We start from the raw sequence: 19,225 nt of genomic DNA on the forward strand, positions 1-19,225 counted from the left end.
AGCAAGATTTTAAGCAAACTCTCTCAATAAAAATGATACTAAACGTAGTTTAAACTCGATTATAAATTTATGTACAAATGTAGACCCGTCTCTAAATGTTTATAAATACATATTTGAAAGACGAATACGATAAAGTATCTATGGCCGATTATCTGGTCCGAAAAATTTACTTGATTTTATTCTTATAATTACTATCTAACATGCCATAAAACTATTTAATATTCTTACTATTTATTAGAAAAAACAATATGATTGCGAATAATCGTATTTATTTGACCTTATTAGCTCTTTTTATATGATTTACCTGTGCGGATTATTGAAGCCCTCAATTTCGCATCCGTACGATGCGCCGTTCTCGCGCGGAAAGAGGTGGAAGAAAGGCGGGAAAGGTTCTGATTGGTCAAGCATTGCACAGTAATTCGCGGATGTATGTATTGTCTCATTGGTGGCTTTTTGCCGCGAGAATTTAAAATCGTTTAAAGTCATTATGCAAATAAACGTGACACAAAGTATGGAGAATTAATATTTTTTTCAAAATTACATAAAAATGCGAATTTAATACAATTATATGCATTCGAGTTTGAACCGACTATCTAGCTGTCTTTTTTCTTATCACAATATAGAGAGTAAATAACCTCTTTCTTGTCATGTTTATTATCTTGCCTTCTCTGTTGTCTTTTATCAGAAATATCATATAATTAATAAAAAATATAATAAGTAATACATTAATTCTTTACACAAGAACTGAATTTGGGATCATGTGAGTGTATGGAGTTCTATTCAGTAAAGACATTAAATAAATTAAGCTTTTCACTCATTTGCTTTTTTGAGACAAAAATTAAAAAAGATTGTGAGCAGGTTGTAATTTTAACTAGATGCAAACAATAATTATAATATTACAAATTTTCTACTTCAGAGAATTTCATAAGAATTTAATTTTTAACATAATATGACTTTTTTTAATAGTGTTAACTGATGTTAAGTATTCTCTAAATACTAAAATTTTCTATTTTAAAATTCAATTTTCAAGTTTTGCATTTTATTTAAGAATTTATAAATGTTAAAATAATATATAATTTAGCAAATAATTTTATTCTTATCATATATTTTACATTAGTTCTACATTTATTTTTGATAAAGACATTTGTATTTATGGTTAAATCTTACTTTTAAAAATAAACAAGTATTTTGCACATCTGTATATCCAGCAAAAGATGCTAATGCTATATGTTATTCTAATCAAGAAATTTATTTACACATTTTTCTAATTTCAGACATCTTCTAATATGAACATATTCAATATTTAAGGAGAGATTTAATAAGAAATGTTACAGAAAACAATTTTAAGATTAAAATGCATCACACAATTGATACAGTTTCGCTCTCTAGCGAAACTGTCAATCAATCTGGAAGAAAAATTTAACAAGATGCAAGCTTGGCAGATACATTCATATAATGGATTGAAGGATTTAAGGTTGTCTAATGTTCGAATGCCAGTGATCATGCAGCCAACAGATGTTTTAATAAAGGTTGAAGCAGCTAGTGTGAATCCCATCGATGTTGCAATGACAAGTAGGTATTCTATTTGATTGTATAAGTTTTTTGTTTTGAAAACAACATGAAAAATTTTAAATCAGCACATATAAAATTATAAAATTAAAAATATTACACTTATATTTTTAGCTAAATGTATATAAATAAATATACCAAATATATATATAAGAGAAACTAAAAATGATCAAAACTTAATGCTATTTTAATAAAGTTTCTAATATATTTTTAATTTACACTATTTTGCAATAAAAGACTTACTTAATTCTATATAGTTAAGAGATATAATAAAAGACTTAAGTGTTACAATAAAATCATGTATATTTTATTATAGATGGTTATGGCACAACTCTTCTAAATTTGATGCGCAAAGCCAAGAATTTGACTGATGGAACACACAATGGATTAGACTTGCCATTGACATTAGGCAGAGATTTTGCAGGGGTGATTGTATCAAAAGGATACGACGTGGGAGGCAGGCTCAAATTAGGCGAGAAAGTTTGGGGTGTAGTTCCAATGGAACAACAGGGCTGTCATGCAAATTATGTTGTGGTGAACAGTAACTTAGTAAGACATTTTATTTTCTAAATATTATAAGTATTAGAAATATTTTGCAAAAAAATCTGTAATTACATGTTGAATAATATATATTTTTTTTTTTTTTTGCAAGGTACATCCACGCCCTCGGAATTTGTCTCATACAGAGGCTGCAAGTATTTTATTTGCTGGATTAACTGCATGGTCCGCACTATGGTTTACAGGAGGGCTATATTATAAAACAGCACTTGTTACAAGATTAAATAGACATGTTCTAGTTATAGGAGGCTCAGGTGGAGTCGGAACCTTGGCTATACAGCTGCTAAAAGCTTGGAATATGCATGTAAATATTTCATTACGCATATTAAGAAAACTTGCAATATATAAATTTCAATTTATTTAAGGTAATTAGCACATGCAGCAGTGAAGCTGTGGATATGCTACAGAGTTTAGGTACCGATATCGTTATTGACTACAAGCAAGATGGTGCCGACACAAAAATTATTTCAGAGGGACCGTAAGTAATTTCATATCAAAATGATGTATTGCATTCATATGTATATAATTATATTTATATATTATACTTGCAATTAGGTATGACATAATCTTAGATTGCGCCAATCAAGGGCCAGAATACGTCAAAATGAAAGGATATCCGCACAGTACTTACATAGCATTAAATTCGCCACTATTGAAAAATACTGATCAACATGGACTAGTCATGGGAATGGTGAAGAATGTCCAAGATCTTTTAAAGTTTAATATTCCAAAGCGAGAAAATAAAAGCTGTGTAAAATGGGGATTTTTTGTACCTTCCCAGACAGGAATTAATGTTCTTCAAAAACTTGTGGAAAATAAAGAAGTACGTATTGTTTAGAAATTTTTTAAATATATCTAGTCTGTTAATAATATTGCCTATAATTTGATTTTTTATATCCTACAGATTGTACCTGTTGTTCAACAAGTGTATCCCTTTCAAGATTTGCCACTGGCATATGAAAAGATGAGACAAGGTCATTTAAGAGGTAAACTAGTCATTGATATAGTATAACATGCCTCATTGAATTAAATAAACATTTGTATAAATATCTATTTAATAAAAATTATTTATATAGTTTATAATAGTTGCATCCTACATGATATTTACAGTGCTTGTTATATTGTTCACTTCCTGTATTGTATCAGTACCGAGAACTTTGTTTGTAACTTCTTCCCAACAGTTTGTCGCAAGTTCTGTTGCTCTTTCTGCACCTTTCTTCAAAATCTCATCCAAATAAGCAGGTTCTTTTATTAATCTCAAAATATCCTCACGAATCGGAGATAATTTTTCTATCACTACATCCGCCAACACCAATTTATATCTGTTAAATTGAGATAAAAAGATTCTAAGAATTTACATTAATAAATTCATCAACTAGTCTACTCCAGAAAGTTGAATGCATGTGCATGTAAGTAGGAAAAAACTATTTGTTTTAATTAACACTATAAAATATAATTATACTCACTGTCCTGTATTTAATTTTATAGTTTCTTTACATATTTCATCTGGTGTCTTCCCAGTAAACAGAGAATGTATATTAATCAAATTAGTCACTCCTGGTCGTTTTTCCGGTTCATAAGTTACTTCAGATGTGAAATCAGTCATAGCCTTCTTTATTTTTTCCAATAATACATCTGGTTCATCTAAGATGTTCAATCTGGACTTGGGATCTGTATGTGACTTTGACATTTTCTTCATAGGATCACGTAAAGACTTTATTCTTTGGCTTGGACCATCTAAAAATATAAGAATTAGTTAGATGAAAAATTTTATAGAATCAGAATTTGACTAAATTTTGAGACTTACTATCTGAAAGGCTTACCATTGATAAGGGTATGTGGTATTGGAAATGTTTGTCCAAACTTTGTGTTAAATGTATGTGCTAAATCTTGTGCCAACTGTATATGTTGAACTTGATCTTGTCCAACTGGAACGTGCGTTGCTCTAAATAAAAGATCTTCATATACAGCTTGTTGCATCATATGTAAATATTACATATTCAAATACAGAGATATTTACTTGTATAATAATATATCAGCTGCTTGCAAAACAGGATAGATGTATAAGCCTAGAGGGATGTTTTTTAAGGATTCGCTTTTTTCTTTGAATTGTGGTAAGTGCGCTAACCTTGGCATGGTTGTGATAGTACTTAAAACCCAACATAATTCTGTGTGCATAGGTACTTTGGATTGTTGAAATAAAATACTTTTTTCAAAATTCACACCACAAGCTATCAATGTTGCAGTCATCAGGAGAATATTTTCCCTCAATTTTTTTGGATCCTACAAATTGCATATTGTCAGTAGCAGATTATCTCGGTAATAATATATGAATATTGGATTTGCTATTTTTATACTTGTGATAAAGTTATTGAATGTAAGTCTACTATGCTGCATACAACTTCTTCCCCTGCATCCTGTAATTCTATCCATCTTTGAATAGCACCAAAGTAATTGCCTAAATGTACACTGCCAGTGGGCTGAATTCCAGAAAATATTCTTTTTGGATATTTAATCTGTGACGTCTACAGAATAAAATATATACATAGCAAAAATAATTTACAATTTATTTAAAATGTGGTAATAATTCATAAAATGCTTGAAACTGTGATGATTAATTACACATTCATTAAATCTTCAGAAAGTTAAATAAATCTTTTAAAAATAATTTTACTTCAGAGACAAATTGTGGTTAAGACGAAACATGATTGAACCTGATGGCTATATTGTTTTATCCTTTTGAGCTTCACCATGTGAGCCATTTCCGAACGAACAGTATTTCTCAATATTTTCAGCATATTTCAAATAAATATGAAATGATTAAGATAATTCTGAATGTAAGGTTAGAGTAAATATCGTGATCAACTTATTGACACACGACACACGTGCGACGTGCGACATGCGTCACCTTACGGTGTATTCAGAAATCCTATCTATAAAATAAATTTTTGTTCATTTTGTCCTGATTGATCAACACTACTTTACTCTGCAGATAGAATTTCGAATGTACCCTTACATGTAACTTTAATGCGTTCATTATGACATATTAAAACACACAATTAATTTCAGCTAATAATTACAAACAATTGTCTCAGTATTTTGCTAATATTTAATAAATATGTCAACAACAAAATTATATCTATATTTTCTAATAATTGTATGTTTACAAAGAAAAATTTATTACATTGTTACAAATAAAATTTATTTTCTTTCATTGGCGAAATTTAATTACCTAATTAAATTTGTAGTACATAAATATAAAATTGATTTTATTTCAAATGGATTTTATTAATTTTATTTTAAAAGAGAATAAATTTTGTTTGTAAAAATAATATTGATATAATTAATATAAATTTTAATATCTTGATATATTATTAAATTATTCGTAATTAATTTATTTAAAAGAGTGCAATAAATTGTTTTAAAAAAGTGTGGGTATTGTATGCATATATTCCTCTCCTCCTCATTCTGTACAAACTTCACATTATTCTATCTTAGAATAATCGCATTTTCTATTGTACTAAATATAAAAATTTGATTATTATAATCATGGTTTCTACCGAGAAAATATTTGACATCACTATACCACAGAAAAGCGATCTCTCCTGTGCGATTTACAGAATCATCAATTTCGAGAAGAATTTGATTTACTCTAAATTTTGTGCGAGGCTGCTCAAATGCCGGTAAAATATCGATTATTAAAAAATATTATTGTTCTTTAAAAAATTACAAAGTAATAATAAATTAATAATACTAGCATTTTTTACGCGCGAATTAAAAGCAAAACCGTTGGCAATTAATTTTTTAAAACAGAATTTTTATTATCAGAGATCTTTTTCTATTTCTTTACAAAATACTCTTGAATAAGAACAATTTAAAGTATTATGTTTCTTCTTGTTTATGAGTTCTGAGACAAATTATTTACAATTTGTTTTGAATTTTTAATTTATTGTATCTAATTTATTATTTATTTATATTTATTTTAAATAGAAATTGATTTTTTTGCTAATTCTAGTAAAGGAATATTTTTCTTTTTACATAAATTAATTATGTTTTAAATAATATATATATATATATATATATATATATATATATATATATATGTATATATATATTTGATTTTAGAGAATTTCTTCAAGAAATTCCTCAGGCAATGGCTGCTCCAATAACTAATCGAAAAATACTCGAATCTGGTGGTTCTATTTACATTATTGTTACGAAAGAGCTTTTCAAAAGCTGTGCTTTCCAGAATCATTGCGATACGTTAAATATACAAATGGTACTGTATTCGCGCGATCTACAAAAGAGAGAGAGAGAGAGAGAGCGCATTTTAAATCTTTTTAAAATATAAATTTCTCGTAAAAAAATAATTGGTATTATTTGTTCGACATAAATTATATAGGTAGATCTATTAGAGCCCATTCCAACTTACGTTTACAAGGCGTGTCTACTTTACACATTGGAATATAAAGTGGCACCACAATGGAATAAAGTCGGGCCGTACCTTGTCGAAGGACAAGATTTTCTTAGCTCCACGGGAAATGTCGATGCAGTAATATTAAATATTAAAGAGATTCACGGTATAAAAATTTTTTTAGTTTTATAACCAGAAACTTTTAAATTGTTATAAAAATATAATAAATTAATATATGCGTACGTATCATATGTAATACATATACATATAATACATTAATATATATTATATTAAATTTTTATGCGATATAGAGAACGACTTATTACTTAAACCGAAATAATATAATATAGAAATATTTATAGATAACAGCGCTCAGCTTCTCATGAAGACTGTAAATCTAAAAATACCATTTGTAAGACTAACTAGGACAAGCTCTTTGCAATGTGATTTACAGCCGCCAGTACGTGTTTTACCAAGGTAAAATATTAAAACTATTAATATTATTAAACCATTATAAAATTGCAAAATTCTATGTCAGTCAATGAATCATTTAAACGCATAGTTTAATAATGTCATTTAATAATTTTGTTAACAGCATGAAAATGGCAAATGTGCTACGGGTATCAAAAACAATCAAGTATTTGTTCAAGGATTATGAAAATCTGCGCGCATATTGGAAAAATATGGTAAATTTCCCATTCGTCATTCATAAAAATTAATATCACTTTTAAAATTATCATAATCATATAAAATTTTTATTTTTCTATTTACATTTTTACTCTCTGAAATAACAATAATCTATCGAAAATAATTGGTTCTTTATAAATGAAATTGATTAAATTATATTTTATTAGTATTAAATTAAATCAAATAATTCTGTAAACTATAAGAAATAATTTTTACTTCTTCCTGTTTTTAGCACGGCTATATGTTACCAGATTACGAGGATGGATTCTTATTTTACGAAATCGAGTTCTTCTACTTTAAGTCGAGAATTTTTCTATATCCTGATATATGTTTAACCTCAGGACCTTTAGAAATTCTTCCATCTACGATGGATCCGCTGTCCAGAATCTACAAATTTATAGGAGATCTAAGAGAGAAAGTGACCAAATTATGCGAACAGCAATTAGATATATGTCCAAAAGTGAGAAAACAAAGCACAAATATCTTATCTATGTTTAATTTCAACAAAATTCTTATTTAATTTTTACGCATTAATTTTTTTCTCTAGTTTAAATTAATATACTTTTTCTTATATATATATCATTATACAAATATTAAGTTTTAATTTTTTATAAAATATATTAATTATAACTAAAACTAATTAAAATTATTTCTAAGATATATTTATTATTTTTATATCAGAGAAATTAAATTAATATATTTATAATTATTGTTGTCATACTATATTACTTGATGTATAATTTGTTTCGCAGAATACGTTTCAAACAGCGGTTTTAGCTTGTACACCAGTATTACCAAGAGGTAGACTTTCAGCCTATGATACAGGATATTACACACAATCGAGAAAAATTAACACTCTGACGCCCTTGTGTCAAATACCTGATATCTGTCCTACAAAACGATTGCGATTATCATTATCGAGAACTGATGACTCTCTTACGTGCGCGACTGAAATTGACGATTTCGATTTGAATATCAAGCCATGTTCCACGAATAAATTTAACCGGCTAAAAACTGGCAGCATTTCGACGTTATGCAACGTAGATAATGATATTGGATACAGCAAACCAATCATACAGAAAGATGAAAGCAAGTCATGTTATTTTAAAACTGAGGAACAAAAATCTGAGAATAAATTTCTAATGGTAAATGTTATATATTTATAACAATTTTTCATATAATAATGAAACAGTTGCTATATAATCAAAAAAATAATATTATATTTTTAAGGAGTTGACAGACAAAGAAGAAAAGCCCGATAAACTAAGTTTAAAGGAAAAGCTGTTAAGGAATTTTTAAGGAAATATTCTTATATAAATATATAAGTAATATATAAGTATAAATTGCTCTTTCAATAATAGTTATTTATTATTATTATTCATTTCTCTCTAACATAATTAATAATTGTTTAAAACATAATTAGTTTATGTAAAAAGAAAAATATTCCTATAATAGAATTAGCAAAAAAAAAGAAAAAATCAATTCCCATTCAAAATAAATACAAATAAATAATAAATTAGTTATACAATAAATTAAAAATTAAAAACAAGTTATCAATAATTTGTCTTAGAACTCATAAACAAGAAGAAACATAATACTTTAAATTGTTCTCGTTCAAAAATTATAAAATGTATTCGTATTAATTTATAAATAATTATTAAAGTTTTAAAGTGTTTTACGATTTTTACATTCCTCTATTGCTTCCAGCAAAGCACGTCTGTCTCTCTCGTACTCGATACCAATTTCTATCAAATCATTATCCGTAAGTGTTAAAAATAAATCAATGTCCACCTGCGGCAAGATAAAAAAACGAATTTTATACAATTTAAAAATTATAATATTAAAGTTAAGTTAAAATATTTATCCGTTTTCTGACAAGTTTAATAAATTCTGATACAAAAATAACTTACTTCCTGTTCAACAAATATAGGAATATGTTGACTCAATCCAAAGCGTTTCAATATTATAATCATTTTTGTCTGTGACCAATGTAGGAGCATTCCTTTCGGTGGTGTTTTGCAGCGTGGCGGGGTCGGAGTATTTTCGCCAAATACGTTTTCCTCATTAACATCTGGAGGTACATGGGGTGATTTGAGAGGGCTGAATTCGGGTGTGAATCCGAGAGTAGCATTAAGATCGCAAGAGAAATTATTATTCGTGTCAAAATTCGTAGATTGTGTTGATTGAAATCTGCAAGAATTTAAGTTTCCCCTAAAAATAACATTATTTTTTAGATGTTTATCATATTTTGAAAAGAATATTAATTTTAAAAAATGCAAGAAAGATATTATAATTTCAATAATTTCTTAATTCATTACATTTTATCTACCTTTTAAGTAGAAGAGGAGGTGATTCAAACTCGCTTGTCACGCAATCTTTTTCTATTGACTTCTTATTTTTATCTTTATCCTGGAAAACTATATTCGATTTTTTTGTAACATCGTTCTTCTCAAAGCAAACAGCATTTGGAGATAGCACGAATATGTCGTACGTTAAATTTGGTGATATTAAATCTTGTTTCAGATTCTTGCTATTGGATTCTATAGATATAGATAAATGATTGATTTTTCGTTTTAATTTTTTTTTTGAAATCAGATTAGAATCTTTTGTCGTGTCATCGATATCTTGCTCTACTTGGATATTATCTGATGCATCGTTCCAATAATCATCCATGACAGAATTTGCATTCGCTAAAGCAGCTATCTCGGGTATCATCGAACGTTTCATCATGAGGCGAGTATACTCATCTGCTCAATACAAATTTGTTTTGTTTTAGCTACAACTCTTAAATTTTATGTGCTTGAAATAAATAAATAATAGGAAAAAAAGAAAACAGGTATAAAAGAATGCATCTAATAAAAATAAATCGTAATTTTTTGTACACTTGAAATGTTGTATAAAAGTGATTAATATTCTGTTGAATATTTAGTTATAATAAATTATTGGAAAAAATATTCTATTTCACAAGATATATTATATTTATATCATTTTCTTCACTTTAAGATATTTTCCATCAAACTGTTATGACACAACTGTCATTATATATATATATATATATATGATAAATATTTATCTATATAAAACAAATATGAATAATTTTAACGCAAATAACATATAAATATTTGCACATTAATTTTGTGATCTAAAGAAAAATCGTCTCACTATCAGTCGAAAGCGGCATGCCCAATTCCAACAGTCTAAAGAAGAGTTCCTTGTCGTTTTTCATAGCAGCAACACATAATGGAGTAATGTCATCATTAGCTGTATTCGCCAAAGCGTCCGGACAAGCATTATACACTGTTTCAAACATCTTTTTGCTGATCGCAGCAGCTAATCCGAGGACTGACATACCTATGATAATTAACAACAAATCAATAAATAAATAAAAGATTTCGTTCCATTCATTTAAAGACATCATATATTATACAGTTTCTAATTTCAAAATTATTATGCCATATTATACAACACACACAATAATATTTTGTAATCTTTTTCGAAAGGATAAAAAAAATGTATGGCGTTCGAAAATTTTTATGCAAGCATTCTTTAAAATCATTATTTTGATAACAAAAATTAATTTATCGCGAACGATTGCGATTTGCCTGTTTACCGAGATATGTCATTTTGTTAACTTCGGCGCCTTTCTCTAAAAGCAATTTTACAGTATCGATATTTCCATTACGAATTGCTTGCATCAGTGGAGTCCAACCAAATTTATTCTTCCTGTCTATAATGTGACAATTTTCTTTCTGGTTCAAAATTTCCTTTATGATTTGGAAACAATCATTCGTTGCGCTTACATGTAGCAAATTCTCATCATAATTATTTACAGCATTCAAGTTGTATCCTTTAAGAAAAATATTTTATATTTTACTTATTTTTTTAACAATAATAATATTTATACATATAATGTACATTCACAAATTTTAATGAGATGCGTATAGCTAACTTGGTGTCTTTGTGAATGCATGAAAGTGGATGTTTAATCTTTTCGTAAAATAAAAGACTCATATAATTTAAACATTCATCATTATAAATGTAGCAATTTTTAAACAAATTCATTAATCAAAATTTTATATATTTAAAAAGAATGTCACCTTGCTTCTGCATCGCCGCAATCACTTGTGTTTCCACACCTTTCTTGATGTTATGCGATTTTGTTTTCCACATTATTTCTATTATTCTGACTGTGTGTGTGTATCGAGTTCATTAAAATTTATTCATATCAATTAAATTAATAACTCTCTCAAAAGTTAATATTTGATTTTATCATTATTACTCCATATTGTAATCTCACTCGCACTAAAATAACTTGTCTACTTATAGTCACTCGTATTAAACTGATGATTACAATTCATACATGTAGGAAACAGTTCTGTGACTTTCATATAACACTCTACTAATCCGGGCTATATTATTATTTAGATTGTGTGTGTGTATGTGTATATTATTGTTTTGCAATGTGACATTAGCAAATGTTATTTTCTGTTTTTCATATAATATTACAAGATAATGTTTAAAGATTTAATCTTTAAACATATATATATATATATATATTAACAAATTCTCAAAGTTTGAATAAATTTTATAATGATAAATAAATGATACGAAAATGATAATACTGCTGTCATATATATATGTACATTTTGTTGAAATTAGTATGAGATAACGAATATATATTTCTTTTATAAAAAATATAACTAGTAGTCTCTAAAACATTGTAATGAAATTTTGAATAACAGTTTAACACAATTAATTTAAAAGTATTTAACTAAATAAAAATATAAAATATAAAGGCATGAAATTTGCAAAGAATATATTAAATATTATGTATTTGAATGTTTTCTGTTATTTAGAAAAAAGCGTGCTTTCATATAGATGCATTAATTAGGAACATAATAATTAGGGAAATAATAAAATGCATGACTACAGATTCCGTCACCTTTGAATTATTGAACATATGATTATCCATATACCAAAAATGATAAGAGAGATACAACTTTTTAAATTATATAATCTTTTCATTCTCTCAAGAAGCAAATTGTAAAAATGAAACCGAATAAGGAGACGCGTGACCTTTAAGGTAACATTTCCGCCCCTATATACAGCCACCTGAGCCAAGTGACAGGTGACAAGTGACAAGGTTCCGGCTTTCTTGGCCCGAGTCCCAATCAGTCCCGATCCTCGATCACGTCGTCTGTCATCGCGCACGAGGGTCCCTCTGACGGCATTTGCATCAAACATTGATTCATCGTGTATGCTGAGGTGTATTCAAAAATGTTATCCGTGGGATAAGGTAACTTTGAATTGACCAATCAGGAGCAAAAATTTCGTTGTCTTGATTGGTCAGTTCGATGCTGCTCTACCCTACGAGTAAGATTTCCAAACGCACCTCTAGATATGTGCCCGAGATATGTTACGTATTGGCACGCATACTGCATCGTATTGGGGTTAACTGTGATTTTGTCGTGCACCGCTGCCAAGGTACATCGTCGACGAGAGAGTCGGTACTGCGAGCGGCGACAAGGACACGGTCGTGGGAATCCACGAAGCCGTTTAATAATCTCAGGAAAATCGCTGTTTGCTCTTTGTTTCGTCTCTCTTTTTCTAGTTACGCGGAATTGCTTGACCTATAAAAATTACACAGTCAAGAGATACGCACTTTTTTACAAATACACGCATTCTTTGAATAAGTTATAAATTTGCGAAATTTATTTTTTTAAACTACTTGTCTCGATTGCATTCTGATACAAAATAATGTAGCTTCATGTAGAAACAAACGTGGAAAAGCGTATGTCTCGATTATGACACTTGTTTGCATTTTATATCGAAATTTTTATATATAATTCGAAGGATAAATGCAGTTTTTGGCGTTTGCATCAGATACTTCCGAGTCAGATTACATCAGATATCTTAATTTAGACTAAACTAATCTCGTTAATATTTCATGTTATTCACAGGAGGAGGAGAAGATCTTATAATGTATTGTTTCTGAAAAACACGCACAGACGATTAACAATGACTGAAAGCAAATTATTATAATGTAATTTTATCCATGTTGGATTAAGGTACATATTGCATTGGAAATTAATGTTTCTTATATACTGTGTAAATATGAATCTTGAAACATTTAAAATATTCTTTTCAGATTTACCTTTTCCTCCATTATGTTGGCTATACAATTGTTTAGTTCAATTAGAAATTATTCAACCTCAATAAATATATTTATCATTGGTCAACAAATCTTGGATAAATTTTTTATAAAGGCATAAATACGAAATGGTGATAGTTTAGTGATGTGCCTTTTTCTTTGGTATTTCAACTTTATTATGACGGTAAATATTACAACAAATTTGATTATTTAACCTCCATAAGCAATAAAAATGTTTTTCAAAAAAATCTAATTTCTAACAAGTTCTATTCACTTTTTTTTGCTTTTACAGAAATCGTCTTGACATTTTGCAGAAAAATCATATTTGATAAAAATATAAAATTTTAAAAGTGTGGCTATATATATATAAAGATGGATAGCTCAGAGTATGAAATGGTCAGAAACATGACTCTTCTCTTCTTCTTTGAACGACTGATGGACAAGGGCGGTCCACGTACATTGCATGACCTAAGCTGCCAATTTGGGGCAAAAGGATTCACAAAGGAAATGCGTCAAATAGCAGGAGGATCGCAAAGTGGCCTTAAGAAATTTCTAGCACAATACCCGGCACTATTTTTGATCGACGGCGATTACGTGTCCGTTAATACGTTTCAACCAGTTGTGGAGGAAGAAAGTGGAAATAAGTCTGGTAAACGTGACTATGCTCGCGAGGCTGTAGAATACTTTACGAATAAACTATTGCAATATGGAGTGGGCACCGAGGTCCCTATCAAAAGCCTGTTGGGTCATCGATCGCAAGCCTCGCCAGAAGTCAGGCATATTTCCGGTCAACATTACAAGGAATTTCGCGATTTTCTTTTAAAGTATCCCGATGCGTTTGTAATCAGCGAAGATAACGTAATATTGAAGCAATATGAAGGCATGAAACCAGAACCCTTTCATGAACTAGAGCCAGATATCCCAATAGATCCGGACGTTACGGCTAAACTGTTAGACTTCTTCTGTGTATGCATCGAACGGAAAGGCCCAATTCTCATAGATCAATTATTTAATATGGTTAATGAAAAATTCTCGCACGAAAATTGGACAAGTATATTTAAAACGCCGCAAGATTTGTCTACTTTTATAAAAATGTTCCCAGATGCTTTCCACGTACAAACCAATCTAGTGACATTAATAGGCCGACCAAAATATGTTGTGACGGAGCCCGCAGCCACGAAAGCGAAGACTACGAATGGCAATCCGCGGAACAGTGTGACTCACACAAATAACACAATGCCGATCGTTTCACCAAGCAAGATTCAATTTTCTCAACCGTCTTCGAATCAATCAGAGAATATTTGTAATAATACGACGCTTCAATCTAATTCGCTGCAAAACATATGCACATCGCCTGTCGAGAGCAATAATAATAACTCGCCACCCGTTAGCTTGCAACAGCAGAGCCTCAAACAAAGATTTAATACAATCGTTATGAGAACTTTGGCAGATAATACGGAACGGGATCGCAGTTTACAAACCGCTCAGATGGGTGATGCATGGAAACTAAAAGTGTTACAACAGACTAGAGTGATAGCAACACCGCGGGAAAGTCTTCAAGTTATAGAGGATATAATAAATCCTCGAAAGCCTCCTCCCGATGGTAAAGTGGTCGTGTCTTTTGATTGCGAGGGCATAAATCTCGGTGTCAAGGGACAATTGACACTTGTACAAATTGGTACAATGAACAGTCAAGCATATGTGTTCGATTTATTCACATGTCCGAGTCTTGTTCAAGCTGGAGGTCTCCAGAAATTGTTAGAACATCCTCATGTTATTAAGGTAACGAAAATATTATTAAAGTAATAATAAAAAGTAATATATATATATATATATATATATATATATATATATATATATATATATATATATATATTAGCACAATTACATAAAACTGCATTTACTTTTACAGGTGATTCATGATTGTAGAAATGATAGTGTCAATTTGTACAATCAGTTTAAGATTACATTGACAAATGTTTTTGATACACAGGTAATGCTAAGGTTCTTTGTTTTTTTTTTTTTAATTAACATTAATATATTGTTATAAATGTAATATGAAGTTATAATACTTTGTATTAGGCTGCACATGCAGTGCTTCAGTTTCAAGAAACCGGAAAGCCTGTGTACAAAGTTAAAAATGTTAATCTAAACACCTTGTGTGATCATTACGGTGCTCCGTGTAATCCACTTAAGGAACAATTGAAAAATATTTATCGTAAAGATCAACGCTATTGGTCCCGACGACCCATGACGCGAGACATGTTGATTTATGCGAGCAGCGATGTTTTGAGCCTTGTACCTCAGGTTTACAATGCCATGTCTAGGTATAATTTTATTCAATATTTTGAATAGTCAAATTTTATAGAGCATATTCGATATTTTTAATAGTAGCAAATTTCATGTATTATTTCTCTAATAATGATTTCTGTATATCATTAACAGACTTATAAGGCCGGAAGTACAAGGTCTTTTTGCAGAATTATGCGAAGAACAAATTCAAATGCATATAAGACCAGCAGATGTGAAAGCACGTAAAAAGCAACGCAAAGTAGAGACTGAGGTGGCAGATTTAAAAAAGAGAATGGAAGAAGCGACAAGTAAAAATATCGTTCTAAGTAACCGAGAAATTCGGCTTCTCCGTTATTTGGATCTTACTGAAGATGAAAAAGAAAAGCTCAAAGGGAGTTACAAAGTTGCGAGAAAATTGGAAAAGTTAGAGAATATGGGTCAGGATAAAGCTGACAGTAGTGATGATGATGATGAAGATAAGACAGATGATCCTGAATATCAAAGTTTGGAAAGTTACACGTCGGAAAATTCTCATTCTGGTAAAATTACTATAATGATTAGTTTATATTTCACATTTTAGTTAAACTAAAAATTATTAATTTATATTATTTCAAAAAAGGATTATTTCTCGTTAGTAATGAGATTCACTGTATTACCTAATGAGTTTGATGATTTGGAAATCAATTTCTTAGGTGGTATATTGTCCCCACGAAATGCTGACACTCCAAGCTTAACTGAATCGATGCAAATGATGGATGAAATACTCTCCGACGGACGGATGGATAAGCTGGAAAAGATAGAAAAATTAGAAGCTATATTGTCTGCTGTTACCAGCTGCGCAACTGATCAGCTTTCTGCCAACAGTACTGATGCATCACCTACCAAATGTGTCTGCATGTGTCAAAGTGACAATCCGCGGACAGATCGCCAAGCTACTGGAACTAGTGTAGCTTGTCAAACGCTTAGTACAGGTGATATAGTAATTACTAGAATTTTTGTCAGTGAGGAGGAAAAAGAGAGAGTAAGGTTACAGAATTCGCCAAAAAAGTAGATATTACAGCTGCTGTGAAAGTAGTAGAAAAGTTGCCATTTATAGGTTTTTTATAAAAGGGAAATGCATAAGAAAAAAGTAGTTAAAATTTATCTATTTTAAGTAATATAATAAGATTCATATTAGAGCAGATCTAGCGAAATTTACAAAACATATGCTTTCTGGCATCTCTGCTCCTTTAAAAGTGTCTTAAACAAAATAAGCCTTGTTATATACGCCTTTTCAAATCTGATGATAAAATAATCAGATTTTTTAAAAAAGGTTTATTAATTTTATACGAGGACATCGTTTATTATCAGTCTAAAGATTATCTTTCTTTTGCAAGCATTTAAGAAAGACCGAATCGTGTTTAATAAAAAAGTGTACATACAGACAAGGCTTTTAATAACCGCATATGTGATTTTTAACAAATTACAAATTATGGCGTTTTATGTTCAATTTAAGTTACACAATTAAAAATATGAATAAAAAAATGCTATTTCTTTTTAGGCAAAATGTATATAAATTATGACAGGAGAATTATTGTACTGTTTATATAAGCATAATGATGCTTTGAATAATGTTGTAAAAAATTAATGGAATGCATATCATGCTTAAAATTTTTTTTATGTGAAGTACTGCATTAAAATCGCTGATTTTTGAGAGTTTTGTACGGCCTACTTTGCGTCACTTGTTAAAAGAAACGAATCAAAGGCAGTAAATAGAGCATAGCAGCGACTTATTTAACAAATAAATGCTTTTTTCCTTGTAGAATTTACATTTGTGTGAGATAAATTTATGTAGATCTCTTCTTCCTTATGTCGATTACAAATGCAATTTATTTTCGTATATATATATATATATATATAGCTATATACACAAGTGCCAATTTTTAATATAGAATATGTATAATAAATTGATTAACAAATAGATACGTTTTATATTTCTATATAATTATATGCTTGATAAATAATTATGCCTGCACTTCTGATAAGAGACTATAATTTATAACATTAAATAAAATCTATGCATTACTTGTCATGTGGATACAACAAAGATCTGCTTTCATACTCTTGTAATATAACATACTATTAATATATGAACTGCCAGATGTGTGAATTGTTTGATAAAATGACGATTGCAAGAGACCTATGTATTTCATTACCACAAATTGAAAGTGTTTTTAGTGCAATACTTTACTCATGGGAAAATATGTTTATATAATATACACATATCAATTGTATCATCTTTTTTCTAATATTAAAAATATAAAATATTAAAACTATATAATCACAAAAGGGAAAGTACGTAAATAAATCATCAACGAATCATTCTCATTAGTGTATTTACTCTCAATGGAGGGAGTCTGAGGCTCAATTAGTATCAAATTATTCAACTGTCTCGCATACTATTCATAAAATATGTTAAAAATTATTACAATATATACCTGACAATCTATATAAGTTTTTTTCTATATAATCAAAACATTGACACTAATATGTATATTAGCAATATCTTTTATAAATTTAAAATTTTTAAGAATATGAAACAAATACATCGGGCGTTTCTAAATATTTTGACGTAAATATTTTAATTATTATATTTCTTGTTATAGTTGGCAAAATAATAAGAGAAGATAATAATTATGTAAAAACTCCGTTTTGTGGGATACAGAACTGCATTGTTACTAAAAAGTGCAATTTAGTTCATTGCGTGTGTATAGAAATATTACATTTAAATTTTAATTTCGGCAGCTCTATTTATAATAATATTTTATATTGAGGTAATCTTGATCAAGTTACGAATGATATTCGATATACGAGAATCTTATGAAAATGGCAACATTATACATACATACCACACCCACACGTATACGCAAAAATACACATATTGCGCTATATATAAATTGTATTTAGACAAAACTCGATAGAATTTTTCATATATGGGGATTTAAAACATTTTTACATAGATTTGCGTTTAATTTTATTCATGTTATCCATCTCTTTTTAGATGTATCGTAAATTCTTTTTTTAATCTCTAGTAATCTATACTATATAACACAAATTCCTATAAATATATAATACAAAATATTATATAATAATTATATATTTCTAATACAATTTTTTTTTCTGTATATCGACAATCATCCATACTTTTGTCCTTTGCGCTCGTACATTGACTTTGAAATAATGCGCATATTCTACGAGATTATTGAATTTGACTATTAGAAATTAAATTATTGTTAATTTAAATTATTCGCTATTTATGTTAAGCTCTAGGCATTATGTAAAAAAGTTTTTTTTTTTGTCTACTGCAGAACTCAGCTCAATTTAAATCAGATGAGTGCAAAGGATTGACAGAAAAAATGTACAGTATTTGCTTGATAATAATATAATTCGCAAGTTTATTAACTAATTTGTTATTTTGTTCAATATCTGAGATTTTCAGAAAAGAAAATGTTTGTTTTTATGTCATTCTATATTTATTACATTTTCTTTTCTAATTATCTAGATGATTTAATGTT

General features: G+C 29.0%; 4 protein-coding genes across 6 annotated transcripts; 3 read left to right on the forward strand and 1 right to left on the reverse strand.

Annotated features, from left to right (window-relative positions):
- Positions 1 to 640: 640 nt before the first annotated feature.
- LOC140674430 (reticulon-4-interacting protein 1, mitochondrial) lies at positions 641 to 4,980 on the forward strand. The gene is made up of 7 exons (XM_072907948.1): positions 641 to 760; positions 1,275 to 1,572; positions 1,886 to 2,118; positions 2,222 to 2,431; positions 2,493 to 2,605; positions 2,683 to 2,950; positions 3,032 to 4,980. The coding sequence occupies exons 2-7, from the start codon at positions 1,326 to 1,328 to the stop codon at positions 3,137 to 3,139; spliced, it is 1,179 nt and encodes a 392-aa protein (XP_072764049.1). The 5' UTR covers positions 641 to 760; positions 1,275 to 1,325; the 3' UTR covers positions 3,140 to 4,980.
- On the reverse strand, positions 3,221 to 11,642 carry Trprs-m (Tryptophanyl-tRNA synthetase, mitochondrial). The gene is made up of 10 exons (XM_072907949.1): positions 11,326 to 11,642; positions 10,839 to 11,075; positions 10,391 to 10,579; positions 9,558 to 9,975; positions 9,139 to 9,418; positions 4,485 to 4,652; positions 4,148 to 4,410; positions 3,951 to 4,072; positions 3,594 to 3,864; positions 3,221 to 3,449 (listed from the first exon to the last, which is right to left on the reverse strand). Exons 1-10 carry the CDS (start codon positions 11,396 to 11,398, stop codon positions 3,221 to 3,223), a joined length of 2,250 nt encoding a protein of 749 aa, XP_072764050.1. The 5' UTR covers positions 11,399 to 11,642.
- On the forward strand, positions 5,551 to 8,527 carry LOC140674429 (uncharacterized protein C18orf63-like). Its single transcript, XM_072907947.1, has 8 exons — positions 5,551 to 5,810; positions 6,253 to 6,406; positions 6,530 to 6,707; positions 6,904 to 7,018; positions 7,137 to 7,227; positions 7,461 to 7,688; positions 7,981 to 8,373; positions 8,459 to 8,527. Exons 1-8 carry the CDS (start codon positions 5,677 to 5,679, stop codon positions 8,525 to 8,527), a joined length of 1,362 nt encoding a protein of 453 aa, XP_072764048.1. The 5' UTR covers positions 5,551 to 5,676.
- Positions 11,643 to 12,556: 914 nt separating the features above from the next.
- Egl (Egl_like_exo domain-containing protein) lies at positions 12,557 to 17,999 on the forward strand. Of its 3 annotated transcripts, none has more exons than XM_072907943.1 (8): positions 12,557 to 12,712; positions 13,189 to 13,296; positions 13,377 to 13,563; positions 13,672 to 15,161; positions 15,292 to 15,372; positions 15,462 to 15,706; positions 15,825 to 16,210; positions 16,364 to 17,999. In XM_072907943.1, exons 4-8 carry the CDS (start codon positions 13,752 to 13,754, stop codon positions 16,720 to 16,722), a joined length of 2,481 nt encoding a protein of 826 aa, XP_072764044.1. In that variant the 5' UTR covers positions 12,557 to 12,712; positions 13,189 to 13,296; positions 13,377 to 13,563; positions 13,672 to 13,751; the 3' UTR covers positions 16,723 to 17,999. The 3 variants fall into 3 exon arrangements, with proteins under 3 accessions (XP_072764044.1, XP_072764046.1, XP_072764045.1); XM_072907945.1 differs by having other exon boundaries at positions 12,664 to 12,807; XM_072907944.1 differs by having other exon boundaries at positions 12,667 to 12,838.
- The last annotated feature ends 1,226 nt before the right edge of the window (positions 18,000 to 19,225 follow it).

The sequence above is a fragment of the Anoplolepis gracilipes genome, chromosome 16 (genome assembly GCF_047496725.1).
Source record: "Anoplolepis gracilipes chromosome 16, ASM4749672v1, whole genome shotgun sequence".
Taxonomy (NCBI): Eukaryota; Metazoa; Arthropoda; class Insecta; order Hymenoptera; family Formicidae; genus Anoplolepis; species Anoplolepis gracilipes.

Excerpts from the sequence above, each read along its gene's own strand:
- LOC140674430 (XM_072907948.1), top strand. The coding sequence starts at position 1,326 with ATGTTACAGAAAACAATTTTAAGATTAAAATGCATCACACAATTGATA. Across the intron at positions 2,606-2,682 it reads AAAATTATTTCAGAGGGACC|GTATGACATAATCTTAGATT; the intron begins GTAAGTAATTTC and ends ACTTGCAATTAG. Across the intron at positions 2,951-3,031 it reads AACTTGTGGAAAATAAAGAA|ATTGTACCTGTTGTTCAACA; the intron begins GTACGTATTGTT and ends TATATCCTACAG.
- Egl (XM_072907943.1), top strand. The coding sequence starts at position 13,752 with ATGGATAGCTCAGAGTATGAAATGGTCAGAAACATGACTCTTCTCTTC. Across the intron at positions 15,373-15,461 it reads CAAATGTTTTTGATACACAG|GCTGCACATGCAGTGCTTCA; the intron begins GTAATGCTAAGG and ends ACTTTGTATTAG. Across the intron at positions 15,707-15,824 it reads GTTTACAATGCCATGTCTAG|ACTTATAAGGCCGGAAGTAC; the intron begins GTATAATTTTAT and ends TATCATTAACAG.
- LOC140674429 (XM_072907947.1), top strand. The coding sequence starts at position 5,677 with ATGGTTTCTACCGAGAAAATATTTGACATCACTATACCACAGAAAAGC. Across the intron at positions 7,019-7,136 it reads CCAGTACGTGTTTTACCAAG|CATGAAAATGGCAAATGTGC; the intron begins GTAAAATATTAA and ends TTTTGTTAACAG. Across the intron at positions 7,689-7,980 it reads AATTAGATATATGTCCAAAA|AATACGTTTCAAACAGCGGT; the intron begins GTGAGAAAACAA and ends TTTGTTTCGCAG.
- Trprs-m (XM_072907949.1), bottom strand. The coding sequence starts at position 11,398 with ATGTGGAAAACAAAATCGCATAACATCAAGAAAGGTGTGGAAACACAA. Across the intron at positions 11,076-11,325 it reads TGCGGCGATGCAGAAGCAAG|GATACAACTTGAATGCTGTA; the intron begins GTGACATTCTTT and ends TTTTTCTTAAAG. Across the intron at positions 9,976-10,390 it reads CATGCCGCTTTCGACTGATA|ATGAGTATACTCGCCTCATG; the intron begins GTGAGACGATTT and ends TGTATTGAGCAG.